Genomic DNA, 25598 nt, shown 5'->3' on the forward strand with positions numbered 1-25598 from the left:
CCAACATGTGGTCACTTTGTCACTAGCCATGGACCCATGGTTCATTCTGCGATTTCTTTTTTGGCAGATTTTTCCCCCGTGTAGATCTTCCCTTTTCAATTGAGTGTTTTTCTGTGGTCTTGCAAAACTAGTTGCACTGCACAAAGAGCTGTGGTGTCCAGGCCATGCTGTTGATCCTGACCAAGTGCTATCTCTATCACCAAAGATTTTTTAAGGCATGCAGTCTCTATCACCAAGTGCTATCTCTGGCCTGGTCAGAGTTAGGACATGGATCCTATAATCAAGCAGAACCAGTGAGAGAGATGCTCACTGGTAACGCCTCGTTTCTCATCTCAAGATACAGGTTCCAATTCCGAAGGGAGGGAGGGAGGGAGGTCGTGCCGTTGCATGCATGGGAGATGGCGACGACGATGGAGGCAGCCGAAGCGTCGCCGCTGGAGGTGTCGCCGCGGGCGGGGAGCTGTCGCCGGTCGCGGCCGTGGAGCCTGAGCAGCAGCATCGGGCGTAGCGGCAGTATCGAGTACACGAGCCTCTGCGACGTGCTGGAGGAGGAGTGCGGCGGCGGCGGCGACCACCACCCGTGGCGCGGCGGCAGCGGGAGCGCCGAGTACTCGTGCCACGACATCCACGACTTCGACCCGTCCAACATCGGGATCCGGAACCAGCTGCTGAAGCACGCGGCGTCGGCGTACCTGCAGTCGGCCGTGGTCGTCGCGGCGGGCCGCGACGAGGAGTGCTGCCTGGCCCGCCTCTGGCGCCGCGTCGGCTTCGGCGGCGCCGGCGCCGGGGGAGGCCGGCGCGGGCGGGGCGGGCGCGGGCGCTTGCTGATGCGCGCCTGCTCGTGGCAGCTGGGGTGCGTGGACGACCCCGCCGCGTTCGTGGCGCGCTCGGCACGCCGCCTCGCCGCGTTCGTCGCCGGCCGCGTCGGCGCCGTCTGGCCTTCCTGCCGCTGGAACTCGTCCCCGAGAGCAGAGCCGGTAGCGTATAACTACGATCCTGCCGATTTCTAGCATCAGAGAAACAGTGCTCGGTGTATAGGATGATCACCGGCCTGTAGCGCTCCCTCGATCGCGTACGTATACTGTGAAAATACGATCTTGTTGTCAGATGCAAATGAAAATACAGTCATGCCCGGCGGCCTCGCCGGAACGAATGGAACGGCGGCCACGGCCACGGCCTCGGCCTACGGCTGCCTGCATACCGACCAACCGCAAGCCTACAGCCTACACCAGCACCAGCGGGGCCCGCCGGGCCGAGACAAAACTTCCCTTTCCCCTCGTGGGCCAATCCACAGCCGCCGCGGGACGCTGACAGGAGGGCCCGGCCTGCGCTCACCAGGCCAAATCGGGCACACCCGGTCCCACTCGTCAGCCATCCCGCCGCCGCCGTTAGGTGGCAACGGGGAGGGCACGCACGCGTTTCGAATTCGTTCGAAAAAAAAATCCCCCCCAGGCCCAACGGTCGTCTCTCTCCTTCCTCACTGCCGACCCCCCGATCCAACGGATCGCGCACCATTCGTGGATCGATTCCTCCTCCGCCGCCGCTCTTTCCCCTTTCGGCTTTTCCCTCCGCCTCAAATTCGAACCCCTCTCCCCTCCCCTCCCCTCCCCTCCCAGCGTCCGCCAACGCCGTCACGGGAGCGACGTGATCGATCGCCCAAGTCGGTCGCCAGCCACCGCCAGTTCACCACCACCGCAACGCCTCGCGCGCATCCTTCCCTCCTCCTCGCCGTCGCCGCGCGGGGTTCCGTGGGTCTGTAGCGCGGGATGGAAGAGGAGGCAAGCGGCGGCGGCCGGGGCCGCGACGAGGCGGATCCTCCCGCCCTCGCCTCGCCGGTTGCGGCGGCGAGGAAGACGGTGAGGATGTCCGACGCCCGCGACGTCATCATCCCCTCCTACGCCGCCGACCACCAGGGCTTCTTCGCCATCGCCGAGGGTACGTGCGCGGCGCGCCTCCATTCCGTGCCTCTTCTCTTTACCCCCCCCGCAGATCGATTCTCGATCGGTGCTCAATTCCTCACCGAGGTTGGTTTTTTGTTGCGGTGGTTCAGAGGAGGGCTCGGCCGCGGGCTCGTCGGTCTCCGCGGCGTCGGCGACGCGGGCCCTGGATCGCCACGCCAGCGGCGCGGGCTCGCCGCCGCCGTCGCCCGGCGGCGTCCCGTGCGAGGGGGTGCTGCAGGACACGCCGGATTACATCAGGAGGGGCGCCGCGCGGCACCGGGGAGTCGCGCCCCTCGAGCTCTTCTCCGCCGCGACCTCGCCGCCCGGCGCTGAGGCCGTGGCAGCCGGCGCGGAAGGCCGCGGCGTGCCCAGCGCCGGCGGGGCGCGCGGGGGCGACACCGTGGGTGGTGGTGGTCGGATCGACGACCAACCAATTCTGCAAGCGAAAGAGGTTACACATCCACAGCAGCCAAACATCTCATCGAGGAAATTGGATTCTTCTCTGTGTGCCTGAACAAAGATCCTCATGTCTCTTGCAGGGCGAATCCGGTTGCTGTAACCTGCTGCAACAGCAGTACGCTTTGCTCCTGCGGGAGAAGGAGGAATGCAGGAGGCTTCTGGAGGACCTGATGAGGGAGAACGTTCTCAAGACCAGAGAATGCCGTGAAGCGCAGGAGTCGCTTCGTGATCTGCAGATGGAGCTCATGAGGAAGTCAATGCACGTTGGCTCCTTAGGTAAGATCCGGTGATAAGATTAGGTCCATTGTGGCTGTTTGGTGTTTGACTGTAGCAGCAAATTAAGTTCATTTGTGGTTGGAGTGAAAAGAGATTAGCACTTGTATTGGCTGATTTCGGGGAATTTGGTAACTCTGCAACCCAAGCATGGTTCCAGTTCACTGAGTTTGTGACCAGAGAAGGATCATGTTATTTAATACTAAGAGTCGTTTAGGCTTTCTTGTCCTATCAAGAATGCTTTCTGAAATTTTCATTGTTTCTGCAGCCTCTGCTGTTGAAGGGCAAGTGAAGGAGAAGAGTCGATTGTGTCATTTTGTCAATGAATTGAGTGAAAAATTCAAGGTATTCTGCTAAGAACTCACTGTTTACATACTATAGACAAGCACCAGTGCTTTGGCTTGAATGTCATAAATGGTATGATATTTATTACAATCCTCTACAGGTCTTGAAGTTGGAGTACCAGAATTTACGCCAAGAATCACTAGAATATAAAAATTGTGTGTTGGATGCTACACAAATGTCCACAACAATTCAGCAATATGGTACGCTTGTCCTATCTACATTCTTCACTTGTCTTATTTGTTTCCACTTACTAGAAATCAGTGTAACATGATACATTCATTCAAACAGTGAATCAATATGCAACTCTGGAACGTGAATTTAAGGACCTCAAAGAAAAGTTCAGTGAGGAGGCAAAGGAACGGAAGGATTTATACAACAAGCTTATAGAGCTGAAGGGTTAGTTATTTATTCTTTTCTCTGCGTATACATTTTTGTTGCAAGATATGGCGATGACAAAATTAACAGTGACTTGGCATACTGCTTAGGTAATATAAGAGTGTTCTGCCGGTGTCGGCCACTTAATGCAGAAGAAATAGCTGAAGGAGCTTCAACAGCCATCGATTTTGAGTCAGCAAAAGATGGAGAGCTCATTGTTAAAGGCCACGTATCTTCCAAAAAAATATTCAAATTTGATTCTGTCTTCAGCCCTGAAGAAGACCAAGGTAACCCACTTCATAAATGCAATTACTCACTTTGCATTGCATCCTAACCACACTTCTAACAACGTATCTTATTCAATCTATGTGCAGAAAAGGTGTTTGAGAAAACTGCGCCATTTGCAACCTCGGTGTTAGATGGATTCAATGTTTGCATCTTTGCTTACGGACAGACCGGCACTGGTAAAACATTTACCATGGAAGGAATTGAAGGTGCTCGGGGGGTCAACTACAGAACTTTGGAGGAACTCTTTCGGATAATAAAAGAAAGAGAGGGCATTTTCCTGTACGAGGTTACTGTCAGTGTTTTGGAGGTGTACAACGAGCAGATCCATGATTTGCTCCTGACAGGGTCTCAACCAGGTGCAACAACCAAAAGGTATAATGGCACTCGTGATTTATATTTTTATATTGACAATCTAAAGTCCTAGTAAGACATGATAAATGGTACAATGATACTCGTGAACATGAAACATATTATTGTAGCAGCAAAAATTCTAGTATGACATGAAACATTATTTTGTAGGCTAGAAGTAAGACAAGTTGCAGAAGGGGTTCACCATGTACCTGGACTTGTTGAAGCACGGGTGACTAACATGAATGAGGCTTGGGAGGTCCTGCAAACTGGAAGCAAAGCTAGAGTTGTTGGTTCCACAAATGCTAACGAACATAGCAGTCGATCACACTGGTTCGTAGCCAAAGAATTTCATGCGCTTCTGCTATGTTGTAGATTGTAAATTCTATCCTAAATTCGTAAGTGATTTTGAATTTCAGTATACACTGTGTAATGGTCAAAGGAGAAAACTTGGTCAATGGAGAATGCACAAAGAGCAAATTATGGCTAATTGACCTCGCTGGGAGTGAGCGGGTAGCAAAGACAGATGCGCAAGGAGAAAGGTTGAAAGAAGCACAGAACATTAACAAATCACTCTCTGCACTCGGTGATGTCATATCTGCTCTTGCAACAAAGACCTCGCATATACCTTTTAGGTATTTAAACTTTACTCCTTTATTTAAATTGTAATTCTCAGCTGTAACTTACATTGGTGGTTATATTTCAAATTACAGGAATTCGAAGCTGACACACTTGCTGCAAGACTCACTAAGTATGTAGGCTATTTCTTCATTAGGATGGTAGAATCATTTGCTCTTGTTTAGTATTATAATTCAGTGTAAGCAATGCAGGTGGAGATTCCAAGACTTTGATGTTTGTTCAAATCAGTCCTAATGAGAATGACGTAGGTGAAACTCTTTGCTCACTGAACTTCGCAAGCAGAGTGCGAGGAATAGAGCTTGGGCAAGCAAGAAAGCAAGTCGATATTGGAGAATTGTCAAGATACAAGCTCATGGTACTGTAGTATTCTGCCAATATCTGCATGTTATGTAAGCCCTTTTGTTTTAACTCTGTTCAACTGTAACACGCTATCGGTTCTGCTAGGTTGGGAAAGCCAAGCAGGACAGTAAGAACAAAGATGCTCAGATTAAGAGCATGGAAGAAATAATCCAATCACTTGAAGCAAAGAACAAGGCCAAAGACTTGCTCACTATGAATCTCCAAGAGAAGGTACATCAGGCATAGCTTCTTGATGCCATTAGCTTCTTCCTTTTGCAACATCTGCCAAGAGTAGTAATTTGCTGCACATCATAAAACCTCTTCGAATGATCTTTTTATGCCATATCTTGATGCCATGATGACCCTAGAAGGTTCCCAACAATGATAATACTGATGGATGTTAACTTGAAACCAGTATGCATAGGAACTGTTATTCTTTCTCATAGATGATGCAATTATTCCATTACTTCTGCAAAGTTTGTGAAATCTGTTGTAGTTGATGACGTGTTTATGGGAAAATTGGAATTAGAATAAAGAAGTGACACATATTTACCGTTACTTCTAAACTCTTTGCAGATCAAAGAGCTGGAATCACAGCTGCTAGTTGAAAGAAAGATAGCACGGCAGCATGTGGACAACAAGATCGCTCAAGATCATCTGCAGAAGCAGCACAGCATGAAGGAAGAGAGCCCGTACCTGAGAAGCCCAATGGCCGAGAGGAACCTCAACTCGACAGCAGAGAAGCCATCAGCAGGACGCAAAGACTTTGGGATCGCGAAGCAGATGTTCTCTGACAGCAACACTGACACATACAGCTTCAAGCAGCTGTTGTCTCTCGGGGAGGAGAAGGAGAATAACCCTGAAGCTGGGCAACTGCCGCCGATGGCAAAAGCGAGACGAGTCTCATTGTGCAACGGTGGAGCTTACCAGCAGCCAATGAACCAGGCCTCGCGCCGACAATCGCTGATACCACTTCCACGGAGGAACTCGCTGATGCCACTGCCCACAGCCAAACCTCTTGCGGCAGCAGCGCCACCACCGCTCGACAAGATCACAGAGCAGCTGCCCTCACCACCGCTATGCTCTCCTCCGGTTGTCTCCAACGACAAGGGAAGCCGGAGCAAGAGGATCAACAGCATCCTGCGCCGAAGCCTGCAGAAGAAGGTGATCATCAGGCCGTCAGTGGCAGCGCAGGCTGGCAGGAAAGCCAGTGCCATCGCCACCACACAGGGCACTGACGGCGCGCGCAAGGCGGCGCGGCGAGTACCTGTGAGCGGCGGTGCTGGGCAGAGGGTGCAGCAGAAAAGGGACAAGGAGCGGGGATGGAACAACGGGACAAGCCTCAGGAACTTCTGAAGACTCGAGTCAGCTGCATCAGCTTAGGCCGAAAGAAGTCTGTAGATTGGTAGGAAGTTTAGGTGTTTATAGAGGTTGGTTGAGTTTGTGAGTTCTCGCTTATTGTGAGAGAACTCTGAATTTCTTACAGAGGTTGATGGTGCTTGATCTTAGGTGTTGAGTTTGTGAGTTCTCACGTATTGTGAGAGAACTCTAAATTTCTTAGAGGTTGATGGTGCTTGATGTCAGACAGACGCTGATCACTATCAGGTTTACGAATTTCCAACTTGTGTGTTCAGGTAATGTCTTGTACTCTTGTGCTGATTTCTATATTAGGAGGATTCCTATGTCCCTGTATATTTTCCCTACAGGATTAAGAAAGATTACAGTGGCATGTCAAGAAAATTTCCTTTTTCTAATTGTATACGCGGGGAGATGGTATCACGCTTGGAGATAAACATCGGTTGAGTACGATTCTTCTTTAGGAAAAGATTTTTTTTTATAAGGTTCTTTAGGAAAAGATTGAAAGGCAACACGATGATGCAAACGGCCCAGTTAACATTGGAAATGGTCATTACTGAGGTACAATCAAATCACACAATCTCATATTGAGTTCAGTTCACGCACTCAAGCCAAACTATGTTATGTATAATCGATGACTATCATACATTTTCAAATGCATCCAGCTAATGCTAATGCTTGAGTGACAGATCTCCAGCTTAAATCCTTCCTTCATCCCAGTTCTCTCGTACCAATCCGTTATATGGACTGAACTACACATTACAAGCACAGCGGCCCTTCAATGATTTGCTTCATCATCTGCTCTTCACTTGAACTCTGCCACTCCTGCAAATTAAACAAAGCCACAGCCCACATTATATGCAGAATCAAAAACACAAAGTGAATTAACACAAAAGTAAGAAAATCAACAGAGATACAGCCCGCATTATTTGCAAACATTTACATGTAAAAAGTTGAATAAAAGAGCATCACGAATTTTGTGCATCCCATTGATTTCATATAGGGAAACAATCATAAATGCCCCCTTTTCTTGTTTGTTTCTGCCTTTCTCTAGAGAACTAACACGCAACACTCCTTTTCAATTAAAAGCCTAGCACTGTGGGGAAGTTTTGCCTAAGTTTATTTTCGGCAACAATCAAATATAACATTTAATTAGAAGGGGAAGAAACTTATTGTCCTAAGAATCATAAATGCTAAGCTAACACATGTGAAAACACTGCCAAACTATATCCTATTTGTCTGAAGTTAACTGAAGAAGGCATGCGATTTCACATCTTTCTACCAAACACATTAATACTCTTAACGACTAACGTAATAGAAAGAATAACAGTGACAAACAAGGAAGAAACTGACAGAATAAAAGGAATGCATTTCCTCAGTAGATATAATGCAGGCTTAAAATCATCCTACAGTTTGGCCATGTAACCAACTCAAGGGATCCCATACAACATGCTCATTTGTATCTTCTCCCTACAATCTTGATAAGCAGAGTATAACAGCCACTAGAGTATGAAGTTTTCAGTACTTACATTTCAATGATGTCCCAGCAAGACAGGTTAGCCTTGCTTTTGTGTTAGCCACTGCCAATGGAGTCGGCTTTCCATTCCCAATTGTCCGAACATCCCATATCCTTATGACACCATCGGATGAAGCAGAAGCAATCAGATTGGAGAGCTCTGATCCATCCTTCCGATTATCAAAAACGACAACCCCTTTTACACGAGTTGCATGAGCACCCTCAATGCGTGAGGAGACCTTGCCGCTGGACAGATCCCAGGCAGTAATACCACAGTCCTCTCCTCCAGTGTAAAGGACTCCATTCTGAAAATTACCCAAAAATATGTGAGCAAAGTGCAAAAGGTCAGGCTATGACATGGGCACATGGAGTATCTGAGCTGACATATTTGATACTCCCTCCGTTCCAAATTGTAGGTCATTTTGACTTTGTTCATAGATATTATTATGCACCTAGACATACACTATATCTAGATGCATAATAATATCTATGAAACCAAAAAAGCTAAAACGACCTACAATTTGGAACAGAGGGAGTACAAATCAGGAAATTGTAATATAGTGTCTAAAATCATGATGCGAAGCTGCACCAAGATGTCAATTCAGCATGCCATGGGCAACCAAAAAGCCGATGAAAGCTGGATTTGCATTCAGCAAGATGATAAATTTCAACAAGTTATCAGCCATTGCACACTAATCCAATCATAAGAGCTCAATCCTAAACATGCCCATGGCCAAATCAACAGGATGCGCAGCCAGTGGTAGTAGTAGTAGTACCTTTGCAGGCGCAAAGGCGAGCACCCTCTTGCCGCAGTCCATCTCATGAATGATCCTGGCATCCTCCGAGTCGTGCAAGGTCACCTTCTCCTCGGCGGCCATGACGAATCGATCCCCGCCGTCCCTGTCCTCTGCGTACGCGACCGCGGACGCGGGGCGCTCGAGGCGGCACGCGAAGCTGCGGCGGCCCCGGACGAGGTTGACCATGGCGAGCGCCCCGGCGCGGCCGACGGCGAGCGCGACCCGGCCCGACGGGTGCACGGCGAGGCCCTCGGCGGCCTCGTGGCGCGGGAACGCGCGGAGCGTGGAGAGGAGCGCGAAGCCGTCGGCGTCGTAGAGGTGGAGCGCGCCGTCGTCGCAGGCGGCGAGGAGGTTCCGCGGCACGGGGCCCCGGGAGTAGAAGGCGAGCGCGGAGACGGCGGCGGTGGGGTCGAGGAGCGGGCCGAGGTCGGCGGCGGTGGGGAGGTCGTAGAGGCGGACGGAGTCGTCGGCGCCGCCGGAGGCGGCCAGCCCCGCCCGCGGCGCCGCGGCCACGCAGCGGACCGGGCCCGTGTGGGCCTGGTAGGAGAAGAGCGGCGCGAGGGTGAGGGTTTCGGACGACGAGGCGGTGGAGGAGGTTAGGGTCTTGAGGGAGAAGCCCCAGATGAAGCGCTCGTAGGAGCCGGCGACGAGAGCCATGGGAGCAAGGGAGCTCTTGCGCCGCCGCCGCCGCCGGTGTGAGGGTTGGTTGGGGAAGAGAAGAGGGGAGGAGGGTTTTGGGGTTGGAGACTCGGGTGCTTCGTGACGCCGACTTGTGGGGCCCACAAAGTCAACGGTTGGCGCAGCACGAATCTTGACGAGCTCCTTCGAGGGCTGTCAAGCGGGTCCCACAAACCGGCGGCGGGCGGTTCATTTGCTCACGTCGAGCACGGGGGGCGCGCGCGGCCGCCGCCGGCGAATCTCTCAACCCCGGCAGGCATTAGCAGAGGCGAATCAGCGTGGCACCCGCCGGGCGCCGCTCGCCTCTCCCGGTTCTCCCCAACTCTGTGGCTCCGCCTCCTCGCGACCTCACCCGCGCCGCCCGTCGCCCGGCCGAGGCGGCTTTGCTTTGTCGCGGCGTCTCTCTCACATCCGCGCCATCGCTCACCCCGCCGCCGTGCCGTCCGTGCGGGAGGAGGCGAGGACGAGAGCAAGCAGACTGGAAGCAGCCGAGCATCTTGCCAGGTAAATTTCTTGGCTTCCTAGAAATCACCTGTAGTTTTGCACGGTAGTTTTTCAAGCATTCAACAGGAGCTAGCGCATTGGTTTAGTGAAGCGTAATCTGAAACCAATTCTGTTGCATCTTTAACATGATGATTACAAAATGTGGCGAGACAGTACATATTTTTCAGTGAAGAAGACCAATACATTCCGATCGACTGTTAGTTTTGGTTTTTGTATCCCTGATTTTTTCCCCACATTTACAGATTGTCCACGTCGAGGTGCTATTGTTGATGAAGACGAAGATGGGAACCTCGAATGCACCGAATGTTCAGTAATTAGGCAGAGACTCATCCCTTATAGCTACTCCGTCCACTGTCGTTGGAACAGTTACCGACTGCGGTCCAATCGAAACAGTCATGTCAGTGCCGGCCAGCAACACCCCGCTCACTGCGGCTAGCAACATTCAGCCATTTCTTGTCCTTCACAAGGCTGCTGCATCCTTGGTGCCATCGTCCCGTGCTAGGCACCGGATTCAGACCTCACAACCATCCTCCTCCAATCCCAAATTGGCTGACAGATGCCATGATGCAGCCGGTGAGGAGCATGAGGATGAAGGGGATGCAGAGCTGTATGAGAAGCTCCGCCTTGAGGCCTTCCACCAAACCTGGTCCAAAATTCTGTCCACCATCGATAAGGTCCTAAAGGGCATTAACCTCAAGCTGTTCGACCAGGTGCTGCAGTGGGTGAAGGAGTCCATCTCTTTGGTTCGTGCCATTGGGAGACCACGCCACACTGAAGTCCATCAGTTGTAACCTCTCCTGACTGATGTGATCTGCAAAAGGATCCCCAGGCGTTCATCCTCATCAAGAATGCAGAGTTCGTTGATGACATCACCACATTTCGGGATCTTGCGAGGCATCTGGAGTCCAATGGATGTCACCTAGCCAAGCTGTCAGCAGCTGAATTATCGGCAAAACATGGAGTTGGTGGTTGCTATAGGAGCCTGTTGAGGCAGCTACTATCCGATGTTCCTGATGTTGCTGATTTACCTGCACTGGCATCTTGGTATTGTGAAACTGAGAACTACGATCAGCCTATCATTGTCATAATTGATGATTTGGAGCACTGTTCAGGTGGTGTGCTGGGAGAGCTTGTGATGATGCTGAGTGAATGGGTAATTAAAATTCCAATCTTCTTTGTAATGGGGATAGCAACTACCCTTGATGCACCTAAGAAGCTTCTGTGCTCAGAGGCTCTCCAATGATTAGAGCCCTGTAAACTTGCCTTGGGATCTCCGTTGGATAGAATGAATGCACTTGTGGAGGTCATCCTTGTTAAACCATGCGCTGGATTCTGCATCGGCCATGAAGTTGCGATGTTCCTCCGAAATTACTTTTTTAGGCATGATGGAACAATAACTTCTTTTATTAGTGCTCTCAAGCTTGCATGCAGTAAGCACTTCTCCTTGGAACCTCTGAGTTTTTTGTGCCTTGGAATGCTTGAGGAAGATTGTGAGGAATTTTGGCGTGATAAGTTTGAAGCACTTCCTCAACAGATACTGAAATATGCTTTTGGTCTTCCCTCGTGTGCAAGTGCAAAGAACTCGAGCAATTCTAGCAACAATATGGTTGAAGGACCTTCTAAGCTGTTGAAATTGCAAAAAGATTGGGGTTCTGTTCTCTTGTGCCTGTATGAAGCTGGAAGACATGACAAAGTGCAGCTTTTGGATATCTTCTGCGAGGCAGTCAGCCCAAATCTACATACTGAAAATGTGCTGTTTGTATCTAAAGTGACTTGCGAAAACTTGTCAGGAGTGAAGTCAAGATGTGGTGAAGGATTTATAGCCCAAGTAATGAATATGATAAGGTACCTGCCAATGAAAACTTTATTACATGTGCATGAAGTTTGGGGATACCATTTAAAAGGAATGAGTGAGGACAATCGGTGCAGATTGTGTGAGGCCCACAAAGGAAAAGTGGACTAGGACATCAACAGCCAGTACTGGAAATGGTACAGTTCCACTGAATGAGAAAGCTGCCGTTCTATTACAGGATGTTACTAGGAAATATGTGGTGCCTGTTGAGTGTTTACCTTTTCATGAAATTATCTGCTTCAAGAATGTTGATGTTCTCTTCCTTTTACCTCAGAAAAAAGAGAGAAAAGAGGTCTTGGGTTTATCAGCTCTTCTTCGCCGAAGTCAAACCCACAAAGGAAGGAAAGCAATTCGTTTGCTGCCCACTACAGCGTGATGAGAATGGTATAAATTTAATCCAATTGATATCGCACATTAAATTCTTACATGACATCTATAATACGAATATTTGCTGGTTAATTATGAAAATAAAAATGTATTGGTGGAAGAAATAAGATAGTTTCATTTTCAATAACCTTTGTTGATTGTGTATCTGATTTAAAGATGTGTCTAAACTCTTGCCGGAATGTTGGCATTGATCTTAGGCACCCAACAAGTGCCGTGTACGAGAACGGTCAAGAGGGCTCTGGATTTCCATTTGACAGCTTCAGTGTGAGTGACCACTAGTGATAAGGTATGTTTGCTGATTTGTAACTCTTTCATGTTCTTTTCATTACCCTATTGGGTTGTTTCGTCAGCTCTGAATTCGACTCTCAAATTCGTCCATGTCAGAATGCTAGTGTTCGATTGAATTTGTTCTGCTTTTTTCTATAATTGATTGCGAAGTGATTGCAGTGATCACTACCTAGCAGAATAATTTGATAAAATTGAGCATCTAAGTGTCCCTATGGTTTCATTCACTGTAGATTTGAAGAGCAATACGCATATGGCTTGGGAATCGCTCATTTCACCTCGGTTGACAGGAAAATTATTTTCCTTATATAAAATTTGCTCTGGTTACATTCAAAGAAAAGCGTGCAACAAACCACAGCAATATGCTTGCTAGGTTGATGAATTTATTCGAATCTGCTTGGAGCGTGTGATGGATTTTCGTATTCGTTTGTGTTCTGTTCTCCTCGGCAAAACCGCAGCAGGAATGGATGGTTTCCTCCTGCTATTTTACTGAAATAGATATTTTCTGTGGTGCTTTGGTCTAACATAATTATTGGAAAAATACTGGTCCTTTCTCATAAACTATGGTGTTTTCTCTGCTGCGCAGGGCACTTTCGATCTCATTGTGGGTGCTTCTTCAACCAATGGGCAAAGTCTCCACCTGAATAACTTTAGTGGCACCTTGTGCATAAGCATCCTCTTTCTTCTTTTTTTTTTCTTTTTGACTGGAACTGAGGACTTGTTGCATGTTTTATACGTTGTGGCAGCGGAATTGTTGAGTGCCTATGGTTTGCATCTATGATGCCATATTTTGTAAAACTGCTATTTGTCAATGTTCAAATGTGTAATGCACTAATCTATACCTAGATGTTTGTAGATTCTGTAAATCTCTCTTTATGTGTGCGTGTTGCCATATCATCGGTGGGGCATTGAATCACCGCAGAATGTTCAAAAATGATGTGCAGGTGCAATGCTGTGACCTTTGTTGTTATATACGTCATCACCTTAAAATTCACGGGTATATAGGGATGGGCACAACTTTTTGTGCGAAACATGCCCGAACAAAGTTGATGCAGCTCTTCCTTCACCAGATCAAGAAAGGTGAAAAAACACCCATGTCATTATCAACCTCAAGAAACCATAGCAAGTGCCGTACCAAGCTAAGAACAAGGACACCAAATGAGGAGAGTAAAAATCAACACAAACCACATTGTTAAATCAACGCTTAGCACACGATGTCTTCATCCAACTTTGAGGTTCATTGGCACCTGTGAATGCGTACATGATTCGGGATATCAAGCTCACGGAGCAACAAAAATTACATCTTCCAAGAAACCAAATCATTTTCAGCTTGACAATGAGATAACCAAAGGTTCCTTGACCGAATTTAGCTTATTGTCACAAACTCAAAAACCAAGTCCCTAAAGCTACCCTTCCGTAGCAGTGGAGTAGGAACAGCTCTGCCACTGAACTGAGCTCCAGTGTCAGCCAGGTTGACTCCCAGTTAGATCATGCAATGATGTCGTTGACCGGAATCACACCTGTCTGCTGCAGACGTTGCATTGCCTTCACTACCTTCACAACGAAAATGACACAATCAAAAATACGTCGAAGCAAAAGCTTCCACTCAACAAGATCAGGAGAACAGTAAAGCGCACTCACCTCCTTGTCCCAGTTAGTCCTGGCTGTGAGAACAATCAGGGCTATCGTCTGCACACTGACCCCAACGATTAAACCCCACCATATTCCCTGAACACAAAGACAGGCTGGAACTGATCACCACCTTCCTCTGAAAACTGTATTAGTTATTAAGGGTTATACAATTCTAAAGGGTCGCTGAGGAACTTACAGCAGCCCCAAGGCTTGTTTTGTATCCTAGGACGCATCCAATTGGAAGCCCAATCAGATAGTAGGCCCCAACATTGACATAAGCAACTATTGCTTGCCATCCACTCCCAATGGCAACTCCTGCATAATTTTCAAAATAGTTTCGAGTTGTGTGATGTTTGATGAACACAAACTAGGCGGTATCTGTGCTACATGTATTCCTTCAGTACGACAGTACCTGAGAGGATTGGCTGAATCCCATTCAAGAAGATGCTGAAAGCCAGCAATGGCATCAGACTGATAACAGCCTCAATTACTGTGGTGCTGCTCGTGTACAGCGTGCTCAGTGGATACCTTAGAATTATGACTAAAAGCATCACAAAAATGCTGAAGGCGATGCTTGCCATGACAACCACAATAACTGAGAACCTTGCTACCTTTGGATGGCCAGCACCAAGCTCATTGCCAACACGAATACTGCAGACGAAGTTGACAAAAAAATATATTTTATCATGAGGGTATATAAAATCTAGAGGTATAATTCAGCCTTGTACACTGACCTGGCTGCGTAGCTCAAGCCAAGCATGATCTGGAAGTCCCAGTTCCAGTAATTGATGCTGAAACGAAGAGATTGCAGTACTAAGTTACGTCTGAATATAAATGCATGATCATGAGCTGCCAAAGAGGATGTTCATACCAGATAGAGAGGGAATCAAGTGCAATCTCCGAGTTGGGGAGGAATCCAGTAAGAAGCACAAATCCTTGCACATACCAAATCTCCAATCTATTTAAGAATAGAAAAGCAAGACATAATATAAACCAGCAAGAAGCATCAAAAGCACCTAACAAACTAAGAAGAACTAGCTCCAGATCACTTACGCTAGCATGATGGCTGAGGCAAAGGTGAGCTTGGCATAACCCCAGAGGCCTCTAAAGGCAAGCAAGGAGAGTCCGGTCCAGGTCTCTTTACAAGCTGGACTACAGACAATGTAACCCCATGTCAACACCACAAGCACCCACCAAGAGAAGCTCAGTGTGAGCGCAGCACCAAGGAGGCCTGAGCCGAGCACAAACACTGCCAGCCATGAGGCAAGGGTGTGGAAGATCAGCACCGCCAGTGTGATATATGCCACGGGGTTGACAATGTTCTGGGCCTGCAGGAACCTCTGCATTGGGCAGAAGAGGGCAAAAGCAAGCAGCTGTGGCAGCAGCCCACGAGCGTACAGCTGCCCCGCCACAGCCACATCTGCCTCCTGCCCAATGAGCCGCAAGAACAGGCCAGCATACCAGTAGAGGAAGGCGATCGGAATAGCTGTTGCGAGCTGGAGCACGAGCGCCCTCTGGCACACAACGCCCATGGCCGTGTACCTCCTGGCTCCATAGGCCTGGCCACAGACAGTTTGCACTGCACTCGCCATGCCAATCTGCATTGCACACATAGTGCATGAGAGCAACAAGTGTTGCAACAGGACGTTATGTTTGAGTAAATGCAAAGGACTGGAGAGTGCATGAAGCACGTGCAGTTACGTACCATGATGCCGTAAGCTAGGCCCTGGATACCGATGTTGGTGATCGAGGCGCCAGAAAGCTCAAGCTCACCGAGGTGTCCAACAAACATCTGTGTGATGAGGCTGAGCATGAAGCTGAAAAGCGTAATGAGGATGGATGCCCATGAGATGCGCCACAGGTTGCCTGCCTCCCACGCTGTCAGCTGTGCCAGCACGCCCCATGGTACAGGCTCCCGCTGCAGCAGCTCCTCCGACGCACCCGACGACTCGTTGATGTCCAGCAATGGTACCATCACATTGCTGCCTTCCCCCATTGTCTCCTCTCTGTAAGTTCTGCACTCAGTTGAGAGTTCACTCTATAATGGAATAAGTTATGATGCTAATATATGCATATGACCTGTAGCCATAACTTCTAACATTCCTGATTCCCTGGTTGCCAGGCAACTAACCTTCCTGGGGCACAGCTACCAGTCAACTTGCTGGCTGAGGAGGTTGGTGGAACGGTTGACGTGGTAGGTGTGAATAGCAAGTGGTGATGCAGCTTACAAGAGAGCTTTAGTAACCTACCAGATGTTATGTACGTGACTTTATTTCATAGGAAAACAAGTCAGACTACACTCCAGATTTCCACCATAAGCTATAGTTGTATCAGAGATATCTATATCACCCATCAGGAGAGTTGAACTGTTTTCAGGCTGTCTTACAAGAAAAATAATGGTGGGTGCCATTAAACCTACTGATCAGTTTACCATATTTTTTTCGAAAGGAATCAAGTCAACTTCAAGTGCTGGCCTTATTACTAGATTATTCCTCCAGTCACCAGAATATGGGTGTAACTGTATAAGTGAACTATATAGCAGCAGTTTCAAGCACTGCAAGCCTGAACACTGACAAGATTGACAGAAATGGTCATATTTCCATTGAGTTAGTCCTATTGTTTTCCATCTCCGTGTCTCAAATAAAAAGAGGACATATCAATAGAAAAAATGATTATGCTCTAACTTTCATTCGACAATTTGAAGCTGCAGTCCAACAACAAAAATACAATCGCTCATGCTCACCGGTCACCAAGTTGAAGATCTGGTACTGACATCAAGTCGCATAGATATCCAGGTCCTGGAGGAGTTGGTGACATGTTACTGTAAATTTAAGACTCATGCCACGAGCCCTGAGCACAAGTCTCTGTACAAGGTACGAGGCCATGTAATGGTCCTGTTTGCACCACATTGACTGTTTATTAAAGCTTAACTGTCCTATTAGCAAACACAGGACACCAGGACCATGGTATAACTCAGCATTTTTGTTTTAGAATACCTCTTTCAACAAACTTAATGATAAGCTTTCCGGCTGCTTGTGTCTCTCCCGCTAGAGCCAGCTGACTGTCAACTTTTTGACATAATTTAACATCAGGAATTAAATTTCTCTGGAACATGCGGCAGGCCACATTATATGATTGAAGTGGGAGTCCTTTATTCAGAAAACTCTCCATCAAAACATGGCATGTCTGAGCATCTCTTTTTGAGGCAGTTCTTAGTACCTTGCTAAGGAGATTGTAAGCCTCACTAAGTTTACCAAATGCACATAGCTTCTCAATGACCTGATTGTACGCACTACTAAACTCTTGCCTTGCTAACATCTTATCCAGCAGAATGAGTAAATCTTCAACTTTATCCCTTTCACAATATCTATGTATCACTGTTCTGTATGTGACAGGTGTAGGGAGCAAACCTCTATTAAGCATTTTCTTTACAAGCTCTGTGGCTTCTTTCATTTTACCTTTCTTTCCTAGAGCATCGACAACAACAGTGTACGTAACAACATCAGGGTGCCTGTTGGTCAGATACATGTCATCCAGTAAAGAGAGCGCCGATTCCAAATCACCCTGGCAAGAAAATCCATGAATTACAGTTGTGAAGTTAACAACATTAATGGAGCAGCCCTTGCTTTGGCACTGCTCCATTAAGTCTTTGGCCTCTGCTGGCTTTCCTTCCTTGCATAAAGCATGGATCAATAAGTTAATCTCCACAGTTGTGGGGAAGAAACCCTTCTGCAACATCTGCACCACCACATCACATGATTCCTTTAATTTCCCTTCCCTCCTAAATCCATGCATAACAACACTGTATGTGATATCACTTGGAGTCCACCATTCCTCTTCGCTCTTGTTTAACAATTCCCATGCTTCTGAAGTCTTCCCAACTTTGCAAAGCCCATTTAAAAGAGCAGTATGTGTGACTGTATTTGGCTTGCAACCATTCTTATACATATGCTTCATCATCTTTCTTGCTTGATCGAGTTCCCCAATACGGCAGAATCCATCAACAACTGCACTATATGTTACAACATCAGGGCGGCATCCTTTTGAAATCATCTCACTTACAATTTCCTTTGCCTCTGGCATCCTACCATTCAAGCAAAATGAGTGTACAATCGCACTATAACCAACCTCATCAACACGGAATCTTTTCCCCTCTGACTCCCTCAGGAACCCCAATGCCTCATCTGCATGACCATGCTTTGCAAGAACATGAATGAGCATGTTATACGTGACCTGATCTGGAAATAGACCTGCATCATTCCTCATCCTCTCAAGCAAATTCCGCACCTCTACCACCCTCTTCTCCTTGCACAAGAAGCTCATCACCGTAAAGTAGCTAATTTTATCTGGTGGACACCCATTTTGCAGCATTGAACCGATCATCTCCAGTGCATCAACGACCCGCCGAGCTTCACATAATCCCTTGATCAGGCAATTGTACGTGACTACGTCTGGGTCAACCCCAACACGCCGCATCCTTTCGGCAAACTCGAGAGCCTTGTCGATGCGGCCAGCCACAACAAGCACGTTCACTGCCACATTGCATATAGATATGTCGGGCGCGCACCCATCCTTCTGCATGAGCTGGAGCACGCGCATGGCGGAGCGGAGCTTCCCCGCGCGGCTGTACGTAAGCATGAGGTGCGCGAACTGCTGAGTTCCCCGGCGCATGCCCCGGCGGATCATGAGGCGCATGACGCGGCGCGCCGGGTTGTGGAGCCTGGTGCGGCTGAGGAGCGCGAGCATTTCGTCGAACACCTCCGGGGCGTGGCGGTACTTCCACTGGCGGTCGGCCCAGCGGAAGAACTCGAACGCGGCGCGGGCGTCCCGCTGCGCCTGCGCGCGCAGCACGGCGCGGACCTGCGGCGGGGAGAGCACGCGGAGGAGGTGCCGGAGCTGCGCCTCCCGCTTCGCGCTCCACGAGTCCCGGAGCTCCAGCAGCCTGCAGATGTCCCGCACGAGGCGGCTGCGCGACTCCTCCCTGAGGTCATCTTCAAGGGGGGCCTCATTTGCGGCGGGAGCCGGCGCGATCTCCCCGGCGGCCGCCGAGGATGTAGCGTCGGCGCAGGGGCGGCGGGGCTGGAGGAGGAGGAGGAGCCGTCGGCGCGGGAGCAATGGGTTCTTGGTTAGGCGTCTGAGCATGGCGTGCGCTCGCGCACACGAGAGGCTAGAGCCTGGTGATTCTGAGAGTATAGTCGGAAATGGCAGGAGGATGCCGGCGCCGGCGGCCGCCACGAGCGGAGTCAGTCGCGCGCGGTGGCCGGTGGGTCAGCCGGTCAGGACACTTTTGCTACAAAGTCCACCGGTTGCAAGAAAATTATGAAACCAAACATTAGTAAGCGTAGCATTTCTTTTTTTCCCCCTTGCGTAAAGTTGAAACCATAGTTTTGTCGCCACTCGCCACCACCTACTTAGCGATTAAACTGGTGAAAACGGTTTAAGATTAACCACTGAATGTATTCATATTTTTTCCAACCTAGATGTATGCACTTTATCTTGACGTATTTTAGATATTTTTTAATTTAGAATGTCATGTTACTCTTCTCATTCTCCATTCTTCTCTTTTCTCAATCTTTCATTATATTAGAGCAGGATTGCTGCAATATTTTGCAGCAGGTTAGACACATCTTTAAACCACATATACCTTTTTTATATTTTTTTAATGAATATACTATCCTTGCTAACGTCTTCCTTTTCTTTTCTATTACCCCAGGAGGTCCATCTCGCATGCTAGACGAGTTCAGCAACCCACCTTATTTTATCACATCACTTATCAACGTTACGTCTTTCTCGAAAATATATCTAATGTTTTAGCAAGTACTGGATTGTTATTGATTTCCTCGTGCATTTTTCACTGACTAACTTCTATAAGATTTAAGGTGACGATGTGGTCAATCTTTATCTACAACGGGTAATAAACAACTTTATGGCCTTACTTTAACATCTCATTTTATCAATGTCACATCTTCATCTAAAAAAAATGTCTAGCTTCTGTAGTAGGTACTTGATTCTTATTGTCTCCTTCGTGCATTGTTCATCGATTAATTTCTCTATGGTTTTAAGCTGAAGCTGTGACCAATCTTTTTATCTAATAATGGTTAATAAATGATTCTTCTTCTAATTTTAATCACAGGACTGGAAATAGTTTAATAAACACGTGCCTATGCACAACGACGAACATCCGGAATCTAAAAAATTGGACGCCTCGACATATATTTTCAATAGTTACATATCGATGTTGCAACTATTATTTCCACATATTTTATGACGAATATTGCATGAAACATAAATATTTATGTTACGGTGAGAATTTTCTATTCCGAAGTCAAACAACATAGTCATTTTCTTTCCGTATATCTTTTTAATATCGCAACTATAGATTTTCAACGGAGGGTCGACGGAAAAAATCGCACGGTTCCAAACAGGTTCCACGCACCTCCGCGGCTCCGCCCACTGATCCCGTCGTCCTATTCGCTCCCCCACCATCCCCCGCCTCGTCCCGGTCGTTCGCGGCCTCGCTCCGGCAAACACAATGGCCGCCGCCGCCGTCCCCAACGGCCACCCTGCCGCCGCCTCCAGCGACGACGCGGCCCCGCAATCCTCCTCGTCTTCGCTGGTGTTCCTGGGCACGGGGTGCTCGAGCGCCGTCCCGAACGCGCGGTGCCTGATCCAGCCCCCCGACCCGCCCTGCCCCGTCTGCTCCCAGTCCCTCTCCGTCCCGCCCGAGCTAAACCCTAACTACAGGTGCCGCCTCTTCCCTCCCTCCCGAACCTCGTGCGGGGTCAGGATACCCGTCGTGCTGCGGCGTCAGGTGTTTTGCGTGTTTTTCACGAGGTCGGTGCGGATCTGTGAAGGAGTGAGATCGGGGAGCTTTAGCCTGGTTATAAGGTTATTGTTGTTAAATTTACGGACGGAATCATACATGCTTCGGGCGTTTAGGTGTTGTCTGGATATGGGACGATACCGCTGCTAGTTTGGTTTTGTTTGAGAAATGTTGGTTAGATGAATACAGGATGGGATTAGTTTTGAGCAGAATTTAGACACCGTAAATCTATCGTTCTGTGTCCTGTCTTCTCCAGCAGCTGTTGTGTCGTTTCTGCATTTGCATATATCTCATTAATTGTCCGCAACATGCATTTCGAGCAATACGAGGACTGTTGCAGTAATTGGAATGCTTTGATATGGAAAAAGTTGGGATGCATAAGATTCGATTTTCAATCAATCTGGTAGGTCAGAATCGACCTAGAATCCTCCGTAGGATAGCAAATATGTTTGAAATCAAATGAATTGGACACAAAGGTTATGTGCAGTTTTATGTACATGCTACTTGGTCAGGTTTCCCATTTATCCATAGAACATGGATGAGATTAATTGACTTCTTCCCAACTTGCTTATTTCAATTTTTGTTTCTGCATTGGCCCCCTACAGCAGAAATCACAGTGCGCTTTCTGCATTTTCTTTCTCAACCTTACAGTTAGTATTCTTCCTAATGTACGCAGGAGATGGAGTAGTATTGTGGAGGCTTAGATTATATATAATTATGTGAGGTTGGGACATTCTTATTTTTTTGTTTAAGAAAAATCATGTACATGATGAAACCGGTAGCTAGAAAAAAGAAGACGGTGGATATATTACATGCAGTTGCATGATGTCGTGAAAGTACGATAAGTGAACTGTCTATCTGGTCCAGGATATCTGATCAGTAGATTACAAAAAATAAAATAAAATAAAATACTGGCTATATTTGTGCTCATACCTCATACTCTTGGTCAATACCTTCTCTAGGATCATATTAAACTGCTTGTTTATGTTCACTTGAGGCCAGGTCAATTGAAACTTCATTCTGAAATGTTTCTGGAATACTGATGCACCTGAACAAGGTCGATAGCTTAAATTATGCTAAAATGTGCATTTCCAGTTACTAGACTTACTCTTGGTTCCTTGCAGGTGCAATACTTCTCTTTTGATTGATTATTGCCAAGATGAAGGTGCACATAAGTATATTATAATAGATGTTGGGAAGACATTCAGAGAACAAGTTCTGCGATGGTTTGTTCACCACAAAATCCCTTGTGTTGATTCTGTGAGTCCCTGATATACTCATGTTTGGTTTAGTTTTTTCTAATGTTTATTAAATAACCAAAAGGCCAACTAAGGGTTCACTATGATATAAAAGAAAACTCACTGTTTTGCATACCCATGGTACGCTAACACCTCTTCCTTATTTGTAACAGATTCTTCTGACTCATGAGCATGCAGATGCAATCTTAGGCCTTGATGATGTTCGGGTCGTACAGCCGTTTAGTCCCACAAATGATATTGATCCAACCCCAATTTATCTCTCTCAATTTGCTATGGACAGGTAATTATGTTAGAACTTCGTTAGGCATTGGTACTGCACTACTGCTCTTTTGAGAATTATAAGGAATTTCAGTCAAGAATGCATGTCACTTGACTTTTTTCATGGTTATGCTGCAGTTAGCTGACTGCCTCTCACAATATGCATTGAGGAACCAACTCCTCCTGCACATAATTTACCACTTTAGCATGTTTCATGAGAAGTACGTCAGTGAAGGATAGCAAATATCTTTAAATAAACATTGATATAGTAACTGACACATACAACCATGTTTATACTCATGCGAATTTCTTTGTTCTTGGACTACCATTTCTGCATGTCTTTTTTTAATGCTGCTCTTGTCTAATCTTGTAAAACATTTTCTAGCACTGTTGCCTCTTATCTGGTAAGGGGTTTATGTTTCACTTCCACCATTTCCTTACAGCTAATATGTAGTTATTAGTTAGGACAATAGGTGAGAATTCGTGCTAACAATGTTCATTGTGAAACAGCATCTCCCAAAAGTTCCCTTATTTGGTCAAAAAGAAACTAAAGGAAGGGGAGGAGGTCAGGCGAGTTGCTCAACTGGACTGGAGAATAATTGAAAGTGATCTTCAGAAACCATTTACAACTTCAGGGCTAGAGTTTGTTCCCTTGCCGGTAATAAGAAGCATTGCATTCAACTGCATTTTATTTTGCTATGCATTTTTCTTATTTCGTATTCCTATCAGGTGATCCATGGTGAAGACTACATTTGTTTGGGTTTCCTTTTCGGAAGAAAATCAAAAGTTGCTTACATATCAGATGTTTCACGGTTTCCTCCAAGCACTGAATATGGTAAACCTTGTGTCCACTAATGCTGCTCTATGAGTAGTGTTTTTAATCATCTTATGTTGCCATGTTGCTTTGCTTGCTTTTCTGGAATAAAGTAAACCATTACAGGAGAACAGAGTGTGGTGACTCATTCTAGATTTTTCTTAAGGTGATTGGGTGAATTACCTTTTTAGTGTTCTGTGGTATTGTTTGTTAATATCTCTGCTTGGTACTCACCATAATACATAGGAATTCCCTACAGCAGAAGGTGCTGTGCAACATAATATAATTAATATTAATGTTGATATATGGACCTTTGAAACTTAGACATGGGGCTTGGGAAATAAATATCTGTGCATAGATATTGCATAGATGTATTGTGAGTGCTTTGCTAGTTTGCTTTTCCCCTGCTTCATTTCCGTGCCCTTAGGAATGCTTGCATGCATGGGTGGCACTGTTTGCTTTGAGAATAGCTGCAGGTTTTGTAGATTTATTTCCTGTCCTCTCTTGCTTGATTGCCTCCCAGGATCCTCATTGCTGCCTGTACATGTACTTACCTTTCAGCAATTTCAAAGTCTGGAGAGGGCCAACTGGATTTGCTCATCTTGGACTGCCTATACAGGGTTAGTTTCTTTAGTTCCTTCTGTTGTCTATACAGGTGTTTTCCCCTTTCTGCTGCTAATTTTGTATTTTGTATTTATTTCTGGGTCCACATTTAAACTTGGGAACTTTTATGGATCCACAGCTCACTACAGATTACAGCACAAGGACAGATGTTTTTTAATACTGAGATGAACATGTAGAAAGACGGAAAACACCATTTCTTAAATTTTCCTATTCTTGTACTCTTGAAATGTAAAGATAGATGATAGTATTGAACATATTTGGAAACTGTCTTTTGTACGAGTAAAAATTCCTTACCAATAAAATCATAGATAATGTCAGTTTTAGTTATGGAAGTAATTCTTTACTTAGCTCCTAACTAGTAGCTTCTGAGACAAGAGTCTATCAGTTCATAGGAAGTTGATTTTGTTGCAATTCATGTCAACACAATTGCTCTTGTTGAAGAACATTTGTCAATAATTAATAATGTTATGTTCTGCCATTATCTTTACTAATTTGTTGTCAACTCTGACACCCTCTGCGCCAACAGACAGGTTCTCACAATGTGCACCTTTGTTGGGACCAGGTTGGTTTTCATTTCACAATTTAAGCAAATTGGTTTCGTTTCCCTTTTCTTATATATTCCATGTGTCTGATTTATGCTAACCCTATGATCTTATGCAGACTCTAGATGCTGTTAAAAGGATTTGCCCCAAAAGAGCATTGCTCATTGGGATGACTCATGAGATGGACCATCACAAGGACAACCAAACATTGGAAGAATGGTCCAGGAGGTAAGGTCTTCCTCCTAGATAGTGTAGATCTGTGCAGACACTTGTTTGTATACATACCACATAAGTCAACATGAAAAGAACACATGGAAATGAAAGTAATACCACCTTTTTTTCTTCTTTTGTCACATTACTATCTTGGAAAGGCATGCATGCTGGTGCACTGTAATTTGTTAAAAAAACACTTGCTTTACTGTAAATTTCTAAAGGCTTGCATGCTCATGCTCTGTCATTTGGAACTGCAGGGAGGGGATAGATGTGCAATTAGCTCATGATGGCTTGCGTGTCTACATTGATCTGTAGCCGTGAAAGGTACAAGTCTCCGCCTTTGCTTCAACTATAGCGATCAAGGATCGATCATGTTGCTTCGTTCATTCAATAGATTTTATTGTGTTCCAGTTTGTCCAAACTCGTTCATGTACGTCCATACCTGCATATTATGTTCTGCTGTTCACTGACCCTCAACTCTTCTTTGTATATCAGGACCATTGCATACTCAGTGAGCTGTACTAGGTTTCCTGCTGCTGTTAACATTCAGCCCCCTCTTGTGAAGAAAGTACAAACTGACTTGGCGCACCAATCTTCGTGTGATACCAGTAGATATATAGTCCCTATTTACATTTCGAATAGTCAACACGCGATTCGAATAAAAAGTAAGTAGTTGTTTCATTGCCCCCACAAGTTGCTGTCCATCTCCTTGGTAAAGCAATTGAACGGCTCTTGTCAATTTGGAAGCCAAACTGCACCGTATGCATCTTGATGTTAACTGCCAGCCAGTTGTAGCCCAGTATTGCCTTCCGAGAGAAGCGTGGCCTCGAATGAATTTTGAAAGCAGCTCTGTGGAAGGATGTCTAGAAAACTTCCTGGTGGCTGGCTGGGTTGCACAATCCCTGGAAAAGCCAGCTAGTGAAAGAGCAATGGAGATGGTTGCAATTTTTTTTCCACGAAGTATAGGGGGGTGTTTGGATCGCCCGACTAAACTAAACTTTAGTCCCTATCACATCGAATATTTAGTCCCTATCACATCGAATATTTAGATA

General features: G+C 46.6%; 6 protein-coding genes and 1 pseudogene across 8 annotated transcripts; 4 read left to right on the top strand and 3 right to left on the bottom strand.

Annotated features, from left to right (window-relative positions):
- The first annotated feature begins 166 nt into the window (after window positions 1-166).
- Window positions 167-1305, top strand: LOC117849389 (uncharacterized). Its single transcript, XM_072292331.1, has one exon. It carries the CDS (start codon window positions 303-305, stop codon window positions 1008-1010), a length of 708 nt encoding a protein of 235 aa, XP_072148432.1. The 5' UTR covers window positions 167-302; the 3' UTR covers window positions 1011-1305.
- Window positions 1306-1470: 165 nt separating this feature from the next.
- Window positions 1471-6644, top strand: LOC117846883 (kinesin-like protein KIN-14R). The gene is made up of 14 exons (XM_034727997.2): window positions 1471-1935; window positions 2051-2391; window positions 2480-2675; window positions 2941-3017; window positions 3118-3217; window positions 3306-3413; window positions 3503-3679; window positions 3767-4052; window positions 4200-4361; window positions 4448-4663; window positions 4742-4779; window positions 4859-5022; window positions 5112-5237; window positions 5583-6644. The coding sequence occupies exons 1-14, from the start codon at window positions 1767-1769 to the stop codon at window positions 6360-6362; spliced, it is 2940 nt and encodes a 979-aa protein (XP_034583888.1). The 5' UTR covers window positions 1471-1766; the 3' UTR covers window positions 6363-6644.
- Window positions 6645-6879: 235 nt separating this feature from the next.
- LOC117846888 (uncharacterized) lies at window positions 6880-9407 on the bottom strand. Its single transcript, XM_034728007.2, has 3 exons — window positions 8655-9407; window positions 7892-8183; window positions 6880-7187 (listed from the first exon to the last, which is right to left on the bottom strand). Coding segments are annotated over exons 1-3 (972 nt in total). The 5' UTR covers window positions 9333-9407; the 3' UTR covers window positions 6880-7185.
- On the top strand, window positions 9400-13251 carry LOC117846886 (origin of replication complex subunit 3-like; annotated as a pseudogene).
- A 349-nt stretch (window positions 13252-13600) lies between these two features.
- Window positions 13601-16898, bottom strand: LOC117846887 (protein DETOXIFICATION 41). Of its 3 annotated transcripts, none has more exons than XM_034728000.2 (9): window positions 16757-16898; window positions 15719-16019; window positions 15067-15611; window positions 14885-14971; window positions 14748-14804; window positions 14426-14664; window positions 14210-14328; window positions 14023-14109; window positions 13601-13935 (listed from the first exon to the last, which is right to left on the bottom strand). In XM_034728000.2, the coding sequence occupies exons 1-9, from the start codon at window positions 16828-16830 to the stop codon at window positions 13870-13872; spliced, it is 1575 nt and encodes a 524-aa protein (XP_034583891.1). In that variant the 5' UTR covers window positions 16831-16898; the 3' UTR covers window positions 13601-13869. The 3 variants fall into 3 exon arrangements, with proteins under 3 accessions (XP_034583891.1, XP_034583892.1, XP_034583890.1); XM_034728001.2 differs by having other exon boundaries at window positions 13601-13931; window positions 15719-16028; XM_034727999.2 differs by having other exon boundaries at window positions 15719-16028.
- Window positions 16899-16981: 83 nt separating this feature from the next.
- LOC117846884 (uncharacterized) lies at window positions 16982-19308 on the bottom strand. The gene has a single exon (XM_034727998.2). The coding sequence runs from the start codon at window positions 19153-19155 to the stop codon at window positions 16987-16989; it is 2169 nt and encodes a 722-aa protein (XP_034583889.1). The 5' UTR covers window positions 19156-19308; the 3' UTR covers window positions 16982-16986.
- Window positions 19309-20441: 1133 nt separating this feature from the next.
- On the top strand, window positions 20442-25345 carry LOC117847772 (putative hydrolase C777.06c). Its single transcript, XM_034729055.2, has 10 exons — window positions 20442-20757; window positions 21961-22096; window positions 22248-22375; window positions 22864-23011; window positions 23083-23188; window positions 23729-23787; window positions 24318-24353; window positions 24452-24561; window positions 24804-24870; window positions 25042-25345. Exons 1-9 carry the CDS (start codon window positions 20546-20548, stop codon window positions 24859-24861), a joined length of 993 nt encoding a protein of 330 aa, XP_034584946.1. The 5' UTR covers window positions 20442-20545; the 3' UTR covers window positions 24862-24870; window positions 25042-25345.
- The last annotated feature ends 253 nt before the right edge of the window (window positions 25346-25598 follow it).

This window comes from Setaria viridis, chromosome 3 (assembly GCF_005286985.2).
Source record: "Setaria viridis chromosome 3, Setaria_viridis_v4.0, whole genome shotgun sequence".
Taxonomy (NCBI): Eukaryota; Viridiplantae; Streptophyta; class Magnoliopsida; order Poales; family Poaceae; genus Setaria; species Setaria viridis.

Coding starts and splice junctions, on each gene's coding strand:
- LOC117849389 (XM_072292331.1), top strand. CDS start 303: ATGCTCACTGGTAACGCCTCGTTTCTCATCTCAAGATACAGGTTCCAA.
- LOC117846884 (XM_034727998.2), bottom strand. CDS start 19,155: ATGCTCAGACGCCTAACCAAGAACCCATTGCTCCCGCGCCGACGGCTC.
- LOC117847772 (XM_034729055.2), top strand. CDS start 20,546: ATGGCCGCCGCCGCCGTCCCCAACGGCCACCCTGCCGCCGCCTCCAGC. Junction 20,758..21,960: donor GAGCTAAACCCTAACTACAG/GTGCCGCCTCTT, acceptor GGTTCCTTGCAG/GTGCAATACTTCTCTTTTGA. Junction 22,376..22,863: donor TCTCAATTTGCTATGGACAG/GTAATTATGTTA, acceptor ATTGTGAAACAG/CATCTCCCAAAAGTTCCCTT.
- LOC117846883 (XM_034727997.2), top strand. CDS start 1,767: ATGGAAGAGGAGGCAAGCGGCGGCGGCCGGGGCCGCGACGAGGCGGAT. Junction 3,218..3,305: donor CACAACAATTCAGCAATATG/GTACGCTTGTCC, acceptor TCATTCAAACAG/TGAATCAATATGCAACTCTG. Junction 4,053..4,199: donor CCAGGTGCAACAACCAAAAG/GTATAATGGCAC, acceptor ATTATTTTGTAG/GCTAGAAGTAAGACAAGTTG.
- LOC117846887 (XM_034727999.2), bottom strand. CDS start 16,830: ATGTCACCAACTCCTCCAGGACCTGGATATCTATGCGACTTGATGTCA. Junction 14,665..14,747: donor GGCTTGAGCTACGCAGCCAG/GTCAGTGTACAA, acceptor CTTCGTCTGCAG/TATTCGTGTTGGCAATGAGC. Junction 14,110..14,209: donor AAACAAGCCTTGGGGCTGCT/GTAAGTTCCTCA, acceptor CTTTGTGTTCAG/GGAATATGGTGGGGTTTAAT.
- LOC117846888 (XM_034728007.2), bottom strand. CDS start 9,332: ATGGCTCTCGTCGCCGGCTCCTACGAGCGCTTCATCTGGGGCTTCTCC. Junction 8,184..8,654: donor TCGCCTTTGCGCCTGCAAAG/GTACTACTACTA, acceptor GGTAATTTTCAG/AATGGAGTCCTTTACACTGG.